At 31.0% G+C, this 14,385-nt stretch overlaps 1 protein-coding gene across 1 annotated transcript in view; it reads right to left on the reverse strand.

The window, feature by feature from the left end:
- Positions 1–14,385, reverse strand: part of LOC148953262 (transient-receptor-potential-like protein) — a 158,493-nt gene that overhangs the window by 101,385 nt on the left and 42,723 nt on the right. The window contains exons 13-14 of the mRNA XM_089088430.1: positions 12,398–12,565; positions 199–424 (exon numbers count right to left, since the gene is read on the reverse strand). Coding sequence (XP_088944556.1) covers positions 199–424; positions 12,398–12,565 — 394 coding nt within the window. The remainder of the gene's footprint in view (positions 1–198; positions 425–12,397; positions 12,566–14,385) is intronic.

A 14,385-nucleotide genomic window follows, 5' to 3' on the forward strand; every position in this document is an offset into this window, starting at 1 on the left:
AAATTTATGAGTTTTTTTTACGGCTTTCTATTTGTTCATCCTCGACATTATTTTCTTTATCATTATTATGTCTGTGAGTATAATTTGTTCTTAGTCATTTTTTTCAATTTAACCTATGCATTGTCAACAAAACCTTTTGGGTGGTTTTTTAGAAATGGTATTTTTGGGAACGAAACTGTTCCTTCTTATTTGACCAACCTTGAGTGTTCTTAGATGCAGCAGAAACATCCATGTTATTTTTCCTAAAAATGTCAATGAGTTCAAATCTCAAGGAAGAGATATCGCCTTTAACTTCACTTATATCATCTTCAGTAACTTCAGCATTTTCATTTTGTCTATGCATATTGGTGACGAATCTCCAGACTAATGATCTCATAACAGCAGCGTAGCGAAAATCTCGTTCTCTGATTCTGCTACTTCTTCTCTGTAAAAGACTAAGATAGTTAGAATCTTTTATTGTTAAATTAAAAATAAATAAATTCCTCAAAGTGAAACAACTTTTGAGGGTTTACGCGCAAATACAATTGCGTATTTGTTAACATTTCTCAATTAGTTTTCGAATTATTTATATATATATAAGTAGAGAGGCCTCATGAGCTCGTGACAGCACACCATATATGAGCATAGAGTCCCTAGGGAGAAAACCTGTGCTGTCAGTCCGACGGGGGCACCATATATGGGCATGGAATCCCTAGGGGAATGGATTTCCGAGAAATGGATTGCGTAACCTAGCCTAACCTCATGAGCTCGTGACGGGGCACCATATATGGGCATAGCCTCCCTAGGGGAAATGGATTTCTGTGAAATTGATTGCGTAATCGAGGGAGAAATGGATTTTCGAGAACTTGATGGCGTAATCGATTGGGATTTTTATTGATCTAGGACTCATGACGGGGCTCAATATATGGGCATAGAATACTGAACAAACACCATGATGTCATCTACAATTGACTCTAACATCCCCTTTCGTGAATCAATAATTCCCCTTAGAAACAACAAATTAATTCCCCTTTCGTAGATCAATAATTCCCCTTAAACACAACAAGTTAATTCCCCTTTCTTGAATCAATAATTCCCCTTAGAAACAACAAATTAATTCCCCTTTCGTGACATGTTTCCGAGAAATTGGTGTTCATCCAGGAGAATTGACTCCGGGTGAATGTTTTGATCTTAGAGATGAAGAGATTAACGCGGGAAAGGGTTTCCTAGGAATGTCAAATGTGACAGCGCAGGGATGTCAAAACAAAGGGAACACGCTGAAATTACTTTTAGAGATTATTTGGGCGAAACCGTTTTAGGCCTTTTAGGGATTATAGTTAAACTAAGAGATTACATTTTGATATTGTTTGACAATTTACTAAATTTTAAGGTTTTCTTTATTTTCAAAATGTTTTTGTCAATCACCATCTTTAATCATTCACAAACAATACTGAAAAAAACCAATTTCCACTGTTTATCGACATTAAATTATTAAGAAGGCTATTATTTCTTTGAAATACGCATTTACATTTTTAATTTTCATGTTTTTGATTTTATATTGATGAAGAATTTAAGCACAACTTCAACTAGTTATTTTTTTTGTTCGGCATAGATGAAAGGTCTAATACCTCAGTTAAACTAAGAGATTACATTTTAACATTGTTTGACAATCTACTAAATTTCGAGATTTTCTTTAGTATCACAATATTTTTATCAGTCACCATCTTTAATCATTCATAAACAATACTAAAGAAAACCAATTTCCACTGTTTATCGACATTAAATTATTAAGAAAGCTATTATTTCTATGAAATGCAGGTTTAAATTTTTATTTTCATGTTTTGATTTTATATTGATGAAGAATTTAAACACAACCTCAACTAGTTTTTTTTTTTTTGTTCGGCATAGATGAAAGGTCCAATACCTCAGTTAAACTAAGAGATTACATTTTGACATCGTTTGACAATTTACTAAATTTTTAAGGTTTTCTTTAGTTTCAAAATGTTTTTGTCAGTCACCATCTTTAATCATTCACAAACAATACTGAAGAAAACCAATTTCCACTGTTTATTGACATTAAATTATTAAGAAGGCTATTATTTCTTTGAAATACGCCTTTACATTTTTAATTTTCATGTTTTTGATTTTATATTGATGAAGAATTTAAACACAACTTCAACTAGTTATTTTTTTGTTAGGCATAGATGAAAGGTCCAAAACCTCAGTTAAACTAAGAGGTTACATTTTGGCATCGTTTGACAATTTACTAAATTTTAAGGTTTTCTTTAGTTTCAAAATGTTTTTGTCAGTCACCATCTTTAATCATTCACAAACAATACTGAAGAAAACCAATTTTCACTGTTTATCGACATTAAATTATTAAGAAGGCTATTATGGGACCCCCACCCCCCAGTTTAGATTAGGTTACATAACATTTCTAGGGTTAGGTTAGGTTAGGTTACATAAAATTTCTAGGTTAACTTACACTGGGTTAAGTGGGACCCGGGGGGATTTTCCGGCGAGTTAGGTTAGGCTAGGTTAGGCTAGATTAACTTAGGTTAGGTTAAGTTAGGTTAGATTAGGTTAGCCTACGTACGCGCGCGTACGTAGGCTAACCTAATCTAGCCTAACTTAACCTAACCTAAGTTAATCTAGCCTAACCTAGCCTAACCTAACTCGCCGGAAAATCCCCCCGGGTCCCACTTAACCCAGTGTAAGTTAACCTAGAAATTTTATGTATCCTAACCTAACCCTAGAATTTTTTTTTAACATAATCTAATTGGGGGGGGGGGGTCCCAGCCAGGGCGGGCTTTCGGCCCCGGGGCCCCGGGGGGTGGGGGGCCCCGCCCGCAGTCGTGTTTAACAAAAAAGCAGAGAAATTATTTACTGACCTTCAGTTGTTGTGATTTTAAGAGTTCCCCTTTTATTTCAACCAATCATGTTTAACAAAAAAAAACAAAGGAATTATTTACTTACCTTCAGTTGTTGTGATTTTAAAAGTTCCGCTTTTGTTTCAGTCAATCGTGTTTAAAAAAAAAAACAAAGGAATCATTTACTGACCTTCAGATGTGATTTTAAAAGTTCCGCTTTTTTTTCAGCCATTCGTCTTTAACAAAAAAAACAAAGGGAATTATTGACTGACTTTCAGTTGTTGTAATTTTAAAAGTTCCGCTTTTGTTTCATCCAATCGTGTTTAACAAAAAAAACAAAGGAATTATTTACTGACCTTCTGTTGTTGTGATTTTAAGAGTTCCGCTTTTATTTCAGTCAATCGTGTTTAACAAAAAAAAACAAAAGAAATTATTTACTGACCTTCAGTTGTTGTGATTTTAAGAGTTCCGCTTTTATTTCAACCAAACGTGTTTAACAAAAAAAAACAAAAGGAATCATTTAGTGACCTTCAGTTGTTGTGATTTTAAAAGTTCCGCTTTTATTTCAATCAGATTTTTATGTATTTGTGTTTATGTAATTAAACCGGTGACTGACAAAAACATTTTGAAACTAAAGAAAACCTTAAAATTTAGTAAATTGTCAAACGATGTCAAAATGTAACCTCTTAGTTTAACTGAGGTATTGGACCTTTCATCTATGCCGAACAAAAAAAAATAACTAGTTGAAGTTGTGTTTAAATTCTTCATCAATATAAAATCAAAAACATGAAAATTAAAAATGTAAATGCGTATTTCAAAGAAATAATAGCCTTCTCAATAATTTAATGTCGATAAACAGTGGAAATTGGTTTTCTTCAGTATTGTTTGTGAATTATTAAAGATGGTGACTGACAAAAACATTTTGAAACTAAAGAAAACTTTAAAATTTAGTAAATTGTCAAACGATGTCAAAATGTAACCTCTTAGTTTAACTGAGGTATTGGACCTTTCATATATGCCGAACAAAAAAAATAACTAGTTGAAGGTGTGTTTAAATTATTCATCAATATAAAATCGAAAACATGAAAACTAAAAATGTAAATGTGTATTTCAAAGAAATAATAGCCTTCTTAATAATTTAATGTCGAGAAACAGTGGAAATTGTTTTTTTTCAGTATTGTTTGTTAATGATTAAAGATGGTGACTGACAAAAACATTTTGAAACTAAAAAAAAAACTTAAAACTTAGTAAATTGTCAAACAATATCAAAATTTAACCTCTTAGTTTAACTGAGGTATTGGACCTTTCATCTATGCCGAACAAAAAAAACTAGTTGAAGTTGTGTTTAAATTCTTCATCAATATAAAATCAAAAACATGAAAAATAAAAATGTAAATGCGTATTTCAAAGAAATAATAGCCTTCTTAATATTTTTAATGTCGATAAACAGTTGAGATTGGTTTTCTTCAGTATTGTTTGTGAATGATTAAAGATGGTGACTCACAAAAACATTTTGAAACTAAAGAAAACCTTAAAATTTAGTAAATTGTCAAACGATGTCAAAATGTAACCTCTTAGTTAGACTGAGGTATTGGACCTTTCATCTATGCCGAACAAAAAAAAAATAACTAGTTGAAGTTGTGTTTAAATTCTTCATCAATATAAAATCAAAAACATGAAAATTAAAAATGTAAATGCGTATTTCAAAGAAATAATAGCCTTCTTAATAATTTAATGTCGCTAAACAGTGGAAATTGGTTTTCTTCAGTATTGTTTGTGAATGATTCAAGATGGTGACTGACAAAAACATTTTGAAACTAAAGAAAACCTTAAAAATTTAGTAAATTGTCAAACGATGTCCAAATGTAATCTCTTAGTTTAACTGAGGTATTGGACCTTTCATCTATGCCGAACAAAAAAAAATAACTAGTTGAAGTTGTGTTTAAATTCTTCATCAATATAAAATCAAAAACATAAAAATTAAAAATGTAAATGCATATTTCAAAGAAATAATAGCCTTCTTAATAATTTAATGTCGATAAACAGTGGAAATTGGTTTTCTTCAGTATTGTCTGTGAATGACTAAAGATAGTGAGAGAAAAAAACATATTCACAATAATGAAACCACTAAAATCTAGTACATTGTCAAACACTGACAAAACGTAATCTCTTAAGTTTACAGAGGGACTGGACTCTTTATCTATAACGAATAAAAAAAATAACTCGTGGAAGCTTTGCTTCAATTATTCATCAATATAAAATCGAAACCATGAAAAATAAAAATATAAATGCGTATTTCAAAGAAATAATAGCCTTCTTAATATTTTTAATGTCGATAAACAGTGGAAATTGGTTTTCTTCAGCATTGTTTGTGAATGATTAAAGATGGTGACTCACAAAAACATTTTGAAACTAAAGAAAACCTTAAAATTTAGTAAATTGTCAAACGATGTCAAAATGTAACCTCTTAGTTTAACTGTGATATTCGACCTACTATATGTGCCGAACAAAAATAAATAACTAGTTGAAGTTTTTTTTAAATTCTTCATCAATATAGAATCAAAAAAATGAAAAATAAAAATGTAAATGCGTATTTCAAAGAAATAATAGCCTTCTTAATAATTTAATGTCGATAAACAGTGGAAATTGGTTTTCTTCAGTATTGTTTGTGAATGATTCAAGATGGTGACTGACAAAAACATTTTGAAACTAAAGAAAACCTTAAAAATTTAGTAATTTATCAAACGATGTCAAAATTTAACATATTAGTTTAACTGTGGTATTGGACCTTTCATATATGCCGAAAAAAAAAAAATAACTAGTTGAAGTTGTGCTTAAATTACTCATCAATATAACATCAAAAACATAAAAATTAAAAATGTAAATGCATATTTCAAAGAAATAATAGCCTTCTTAATAATTTAATGTCGATAAACAGTGGAAATTGGTTTTCTTCAGTATTGTTTGTGAATGATTAAAGATGGTGACTCAAAAAAACATTTTCAAACTAAAGAAACTCCTAAAATCTAGTAAATTGTCAAACAATGTCAAAACGTAATCTCTTAGTTTTACAGAGGTACTGGACTTTACATCTATACCGAACAAAAAAAATAACTAGTGAACGCTTTGCTTCAATTATTAATCAATACAAAATCAAAAACATGAAAATTAAAAATGTAAATGCGTATTTCAAAGAAATAATAGCCTTCTTAATAATTTAATGTCGATAAACAGTGGAAATTGGTTTTCTTCAGCATTGTTTGTGAATGATTAAAGATGGTGACTGACAAAAACATTTTGAAACTAAAGAAAACCTTAAAAATTTAGTAAATTGTCAAACGATGTCAAAATGTAATCTCTTAGTTTAACTGAGGTATTGGACCTTTCATCTATGCCGAAAAAAAAAATTAGTTGAAGTTGTGCTTAAATTCTTCATCAATATAAAAATCCAAAACATGAAAATTAAAAATGTAAATGCGTATTTCAAAGAAATAATAGAATTCTTAATAATTTAATGTCTATAAACAGTGGAAATTGGTTTTCTTCAGTATTTTTTGTGAATGATTAAAGATGGTGACTGACAAAAACATTTTAAAACTAAAGAAAACCTTAAAATGTGTCAAATTCTCAAACAATTTCAAAATGTAACCTCTTAGTTTAACTGAGGTATTGGACCTTTCATCTATGCCGAATAAAAAAAATAACTAGTTGAAGTTTTGTTTAAATTCTTCATCAATATAAAATCAAAAACATGAAAATTAAAAATGTAAATGCGCATTTCAAAGAAATGATAGCCTTCTTAATAATTTAATGTCGATAAACAGTGGAAATCGGTTTTCTTCAGTATTGTTTGTGAATGATTAAAGATTGTGAGTGACAAAAACTTTTTCAAACTAAAGAAAACCTTAAAATTTAGTAAATTGTCAAACAATAACAAAATGTAATCTCTTAGTTTAACTGAGGTATTGGACCTTTCATCTATGCCTATCAAAAAAAAATAACTAGTTGAAGTTGTGATTAAATTCTTCATCAATATAAAATCAAAAACATGAAAATTAAAAATGTAAATGCGTATTTCAAAGAGATAATAGCCTTCTTAATAATTTAATGTCGATAAACAGTGGAAATTGGTTTTCTTCAGTATTGTTTGTGAATGATTAAAGATTGTGACTGACAAAAACTTTTTGAAACTAAAGAAAACCTTAAAATTTAGTAAATTGTCAAACAATATCAAAATGTAATGTCTTAGTTTAACTGAGGTATTGGACCTTTCATCTATGCCTAACAAAAAAAATTAACTAGTTAAAGTTATGCCTAAATTCTTCATCAATATAAAAATCAAAAACATGAAAATTAAAAATGTAAATGCGTATTTCAAAGAAATAATAGCCTTCTTAATAATTTAATGTCGATAAACAGTGGAAATTGGTTTTCTCCAGTATTGTTTGTGAATGATTAAAGATGGTGACAGGAAAAAACATTTTGAAACTAAAAAAAACTTAAAATTTAGTAAATTGTCAAACAATATCGAAATGTAATCTCTTAGTTTAACTGAGGTATTGGACCTTTCATCATTGCCGAACAAAAAAATAGCTAGTTGAAGTTGTGTTTAAATTCTTCATCAATATAAAATCAAAAACATGAAAATTAAAAATGTAAATGTGTATTTCACAGAAATAATAGCCTTCTTAATAATTTAATGTCGATAAACAGTGGAAATTGGTTTTCTTCAGTATTGTTTGTGAATTATTAAAGATGGTGACTGACAAAAACACTTTGAAACTAAAGAAAACCTTAAAATTTAGTAAATTGTCAAACGATGTCAAAATGTAACCTCTTAGTTTAACTGAGGTATTGGACCTTTCATCTATGCCGAACAAAAAAATAACTAGTTGAAGTTGTGTTTAAATTCATCATCAATATAAAATCAAAAACATGAAAATTAAAAATGTAAATGCGTATTTCAAAGAAATAATAGCCTTCTTAATAATTTAATGTCGATAAACAGTGGAAATTGGTTTTCTTCAGTATTTTTTGTGAATTATTAAAGATGGTTACTGACAAAAACATTTTGAAACTAAAGAAAACCTTAAAATTTAGTAAATTGTCAAACGATGTCAAAATGTAACCTCTTAGTTTAACTGAGGTATTGGACCTTTCATCTATGCCGAACAAAAAAATAACTAGTTGAAGTTGTGTTTAAATTCATCATCAATATAAAATCAAAAACATGAAAATTAAAAATGTAAATGCGTATTTCAAAGAAATAATAGCCTTCTTAATAATTTAATGTCGATAGACAGTGGAAATTGGTTTTCTTCAGTATTGTTTGTGAATGATTAAAGATGGTGATTGACAAAAACATTTTGAAACTAAAGAAAATCTTAAAATTTAGTAAATTGTCAAACAATATCAAAATGTAACCTCTTAGTTTAACTATAACCCCTAAAATGCGTAAAACGGTTTCGCCCAAATAATCTCTGAACGTAATTTCTGCGTGATCCTTTTGGTTTGACATCCCTGCGTTGTCACATTTGACATTCCTAGGAAATCCTTTCCCGTGTTAATCTCTTCATCTCTAATATCAGAACATTCACCCGGAGTCAATTCTCCTGGACGAATACTAATTTCTCAGAAACGTATTATAAAAGGGGAATTAACTTGTTGTTTCTAAGGGGAATGATTGATCTTCGAAAGGGGAATTAATTTGTTGTATCTAAGGGGAATTATTGATTCACGAAAGGGGAATTAATTTGTTGTTTCTAAGGGGAAGTATTGATTCAAGAAAGGGGAATTAATTTTTTGTTTCTAAGGGGAACTATTGATCTACGAAAGGGGAGTTAATTTGTTGTTTCTAAGGGGAATTATTGATTCAATAAAGGGGATGTTAGAAAGAATTGTAGATGACATCATGGTGTTCGTTCAGTATTCTATGCCCATATATGGAGCCCCGTCATGAGTCCTAGATCATTAAAATTCCCAATCGATTACGCAATCAAGTTCTCGGAAATCCATTTTCCTCTTGATTACACAATCAATTTCTCAGAAATCCATTTCCCCTAGGGAGGCTATGCCCATATATGGTGCCCCGTCACGAGCTCATGAGGTTAGGCTAGGTTACGCAATCAATTTCTCGGAAATCCATTCCCCTAGGGATTCCATGCCCATATATGGTGCCCCCATCGGACTGACAGCACAGGTGTTCTCCCTAGGGACTCTTTGCCCATATATGGTGTGCTGTCACGAGCTCATGAGGCCTCTCTACTTATATATATATATATATATATATATATATATATATATATATATATATATATATATATATATATATATATATATATATATATATATATATATATATATATATATATATATATATATATATATATATATATATATATATATATATATATATATATATATATATATATATATATATATATATATATATATATATATATATATATATATATATATATATATATATATATATATATATATATATATATATATATATATATATATATATATATATATATATATATATATATATATATATAAAGAGAGGCCTCATGAGACTCGTGACAGCACACCATATATGGGCATAGAGTCCCTAGGGAGAACACCTGTGCTGTCAGTCCGACGGGACTATATATATATATATATGGGACCGGGAGCACGGTGGGTTTGCCGTCGGGCCCTGGCACTCAGCCTGCGGCTAGCTTCTATATATGGATTCTTGTTGTCACTTGTCTTCTAACCGCAGACATTTTAAGTCTTTTCTTGATGTCATGACGTCATCCTAGTTCGATACAGCCACCCAGGGAAAATAAGAATTCTTTCTTAAAGTTGTGACCTATTTAGGTCACATGTCCCTTCCTGGGACATTCTTAACGAATCAGATAAAATAGAAATCAGGATAGAAATCAGGAGGGCTTTTTTCAAATATTTGAGCTCCTTATCCGGGTTCCTCCTTGGACGAGGAATGATAGACTGTGGGATAGATCGAGCTTGCCGGATCCTCTTGATGCTGCAGATAAGCTTTCTTCCAAGTTTAAGGAATATCCGTCGAGCCAACCTTGGAAGGATTTTTGTTTTAATGCTAGTTTTATTTTCTGGGTTATTTTTATATTGTATTTATTTGTATGATTCATTTAAAGAGGTTTACTACCCTTGGAGTGGCTTACGTTTCCGAAATGTCTGGTTTATTCAATTTTTAGTTTGTATGTATTCGCTCCTGTTTTTGTGTGTACTTTTTTTCTTTTCTTTCTTTTTTTTCTGCTCCATCGCCATGCCTTGTATTTTTGATGGGTTATAAAATAAACTAATTAATTAATTAACTAATAAGGTAAGTGAAGCTGTCCGCCTGATCAATATTTTCGTTACCCAGCATTTCCCTTTCATCTTCACTTATTCCTAGCCTTAGCGACATAGTCTTCTTAACAATGATCCATATAAGGGGGGATAGAGCACAACCATGCTTAATTCATGATTTAATACGAAACTAGAAGCTGACCTCATTTCCTACCTTAACCGTCGCAGTGGTATTCTCGTACATAACACTAATGACTTTAATGTATTTGTCTGGTATAACATACAAGGAAAATACCATCACTAAAGCTCTTCTATCAGGAGAATCAAACGCTTGCTCATAATATATAAAACTGAGGACCAAAGGTGTTTGATAAATCAGGCGCTTCTTAATTTCTAGTCTAGGACTGAAGATTTGCTCGACACATCCTCTACCCTTTCTAAAACCGCATTGTTCTTCTCTGGTGACTTTGTTTATAGTATTTCTTAGTCTAAATTTTATCATATTACTAAGTAAGTTGCTACCTACAGAGACCATGCTAACGTCTTGACATCTACGTCACACCCTTTTATCACCTTTCTTATACAGTGGTTTAATTAGGGTTTTCCTTAAATCACTTGGTACATCTTCTTTTTCAGAAATCAGATTCATAATCTTACGTAACTAATTTCTAACTTCCGAGCCACCATATTTAAGAAACTCATTTACCCCAGTATCAACACCTGGGGCCTTATTATTTTTCAATCATGTTATTACCGTCGCTAATTCTTCCTCACGAGACAAATATTCTTTCACATCCAAGGTATCACAAACTTTTCTATTTTCCTCTATACCTTTCCTGCAACTCTTTCTTGGTTTAGCACATTCTCAAAATTTTCTGCCCATTTCTCTTAATTATTTCCTTGTCACTAATTGTGGCCCCGCTCCTATCTTTAACTGGGACAAGTCCGGATTTACTACTCCCTCTCAATTTATTAACCTTCCAGTACAATATTTTACTATTATGCCGTATAGCTGCATCTTCCAGATCCACAGCAATTTTATCCATGGCCACCATTTCACAGCTTCTTATTTCAAGTTTCAATGCTTTCTTCACTTTCTTTACATTCCTCATGTTTTCATATGATCTATCACTCAGATAATTCTTGTACAAGCGCCCTCTCCTCTCTATCAAACATAAAACTTTTTCACTAACATTCTTAGCTGTGTTCTTAATTTTCTTCCCTAAGACACCAGCAGTAACTTCACAAATTGTTTTGCTAAAATCATTCAAACCATCTCCTACATTGTCAAATTTTAAATCTTCCAGTTTAATATTCAACTTTTCCTGGAAAGTTTCTCTCAAATTCTCATCCTGAAGTCTACCAACATCATAATTTTCCGGAAGGTAATTACCCTTCAGAAATTTCAGCTTCAAATTAACCAAAGATACTACTAGATGGCGATCTTTACTTTTAACGTCAATAACAGCACTCCTGTACATCCTAGTATCTTGCATTTATCCTAACAGTCTTCAGTTTGAAATAACATAATCAATAAGGTTTGCTGTCTTACCGATACGTGAATACCACGTTAACTTAAGGGTCATTTTATGGCCCAAACACTGTATTGGTTATAACTAGATTGTTATACCTTCAAAATTAGCAGCAGATGTAGCCATTACTGTTTTTCTTTACTACACGAAATTTGCCTATTGGCCTAGGATAGCATTTATCCCTAATTCTACTGACCTGGGCGTTGAAATTTCCTAATAAAAACACCATATTTCTTCCAGGGATCTTGTCTATTTGCTCCTGCAACTGTAAGTGAAATTCATTCGAGTCACTAGTATCTCCGTCAGTCGGTTCTACAGGGGCATATACTATTATAACTGATACCCTGAACTTTTTAGTCATAAAATGAGCAATTAGTATTCTATTACTAATACCTTCCCAGCCCAAACAAGACTTACCAGCTTCCTTATTCATCATGAGCCCTCTTCCTCACACAATTTGTTTGGTTTATTTCGGCCAATTTGTCATTGATTCACGTAATTTGTAACAAATTTTAACAATTTAAAAATGTAACTGTAAAAATGCATTTATTGAAAATAACTTTAAAAAGATTTTAGAAGAATCAACTAATACTCTTGAAAATCTTATTTTAACGTCCAAATAGAAACTTTACTCTGTACTCATGTAATCTCACTGTCATGATATTAAAAAAAGGAGAAATAATGTTAATGTTAGTACAATACCCGGCTAGATTGTCGCCGCATTTTCTCTTTTTCACTCATACCAAGCAGCTTCATAATATATTTCGGTGTCGGCAGAAGGATAAATGGAGGAGGTAAAGTTCCACCTTCTTCAAAATATGAAAGCCAGAGTCTTGAACGTGCAAATTTCCATTCTTTGTCGGCATGTTCCTAAAATAAACACACAATAAAATCGTCTAATATGAATTGGATACAAGCCTTAACACTGAAGGAAGCCACAAGAATCCGGTACGACGGGCTGGGGAGGGGAGAAGTTGGGGTTTCAGAGTTACTCTTTCTCTGGAATGAGATGTTTTTTTATCAAAAACAAACAAAAAGAAAAATCGGGTGAATAGATATAAAGACAGTAAGTGCAAAAATTATATGTTGTTTAATTATAGCTTGTTTCTTAGTTTAAAATGAAAAGGTACTGCAGTCCAAAAAATCCTTTATTTGGCTTAATACTGTTGTCGCTGAGGTAAAATATTTGAGAATATCTTGGACGAGGGACATAAACATAATTTGCCAGAATATAATTTGCACTTTACTGAAAAATTATAAGTATTTTTACTTTTATAACTTTAATAAATCAAATAGTATTAACATTTTGATTACTAAATATCAATATATGTATATTAAACTGACAATGCACATTCATTTGTATTTTTTTCAGTGAAGTGCAAATTAATTTCTGGCCTTGGGAAGGCATAGAGGTTTGAGCCCTACTCATATTAATTTCTGCTCGTTCTGAGTTTGACTTGGTTATTTATTGTAATTTCTGTTTGTTTTGGGTTTCATTTATTTATCGATGCTGATTTGTGGTACTTTCACACTTTGTAGATTATTTGATTTTATTTTTGCTCATTTTCGATTAATGGAGTTCTTAGTTGAAAATAAGTTGAAAAACTTATTTTGTGGAGAAAGTTTTTTTTTAAATTATTTTCTGTTCGTGTTATATTGACATCGTCTTTTCAGGGAAAAAGAAAATAATACTTTAAATATTTTCTTCTTTTTAAGACTTCATAGTTTGGCCTGCTATTCGTATGCTGGAGAAAAATTTTCAGCAACTTTTAACAACATATACCCTTTTAAAAATCTGGATGCAACTAGTAGTGTTTAATTTAGTTTCATAACTCCTTTGCTTGACAAGAAATAGAAAACTTGACACCATTCGCAAAAAAAAACCTGTTTACTTTCTTTGATAGCTTGGCTACACTTACGCTATTTTGATTTGGTTAAATTTAAGAGCAGAAGTAGCCCTGAAAGTTTGTACGTAATATCCTCAGCCGTTCTTGGGATACTGCTGAGATGCCTTATGGAGAATTTGCATTAACACACTGCATTTTGATTTAATCTTAAGGCAACATTTAGTTTTTAAACATAACGGGCAAATAGGAAGGTGGGCATGGGAGGGGGACTAGTTGACCTCCAATCACTTTCGACTATAAAAAAGGGCATTATCCCTTTCTATTATTTACTGGATTATTTATTGTAATTTCTGCTCGTTTTGGGTTTCATTTATTTATCGATGCTAATTTGTGGTAGTTTCACGCTTGGTAGATTATTTGATTTTATTTTTGCTCATTTTTTGAGCGAAAAAGAAAATAATACTTTAAATCTTTTCGATTTTTAAGAATTTATAGTTGGGCCTGCTATTTGTATACTGGAGAAAAATTTTCAGCAATTTTTAACAACATACACCCTCTTAAAAATCTGGACACAAATAGTAGTGTTTAATTTAGTTTCATACCTCCTCTAGTTGACCTAAAATGGAAAACTTTATACCATTCGCAAAAAAATCTGTTTACTTTCTTTGATAGCTTGGATACACTTATGTTATTTTGATTTGGTTTAATTTTAAGAGCAGAAGCAGCCCCAAAAGTTTGAACATAATACCCTCAGTCGTTCTTGGGATACTGCTGAGATGCCTTATTGGGAATTAACATTAACACAGTGAATTTTGATTTAATCTTAGGGCAAAATTTAGTTTT

Source organism: Artemia sp. Qi Xiang Cuo, chromosome 4, assembly GCF_049724085.1.
Source record: "Artemia sp. Qi Xiang Cuo chromosome 4, ASM4972408v1, whole genome shotgun sequence".
Lineage (NCBI taxonomy): Eukaryota > Metazoa > Arthropoda > Branchiopoda > Anostraca > Artemiidae > Artemia > Artemia sp. Qi Xiang Cuo.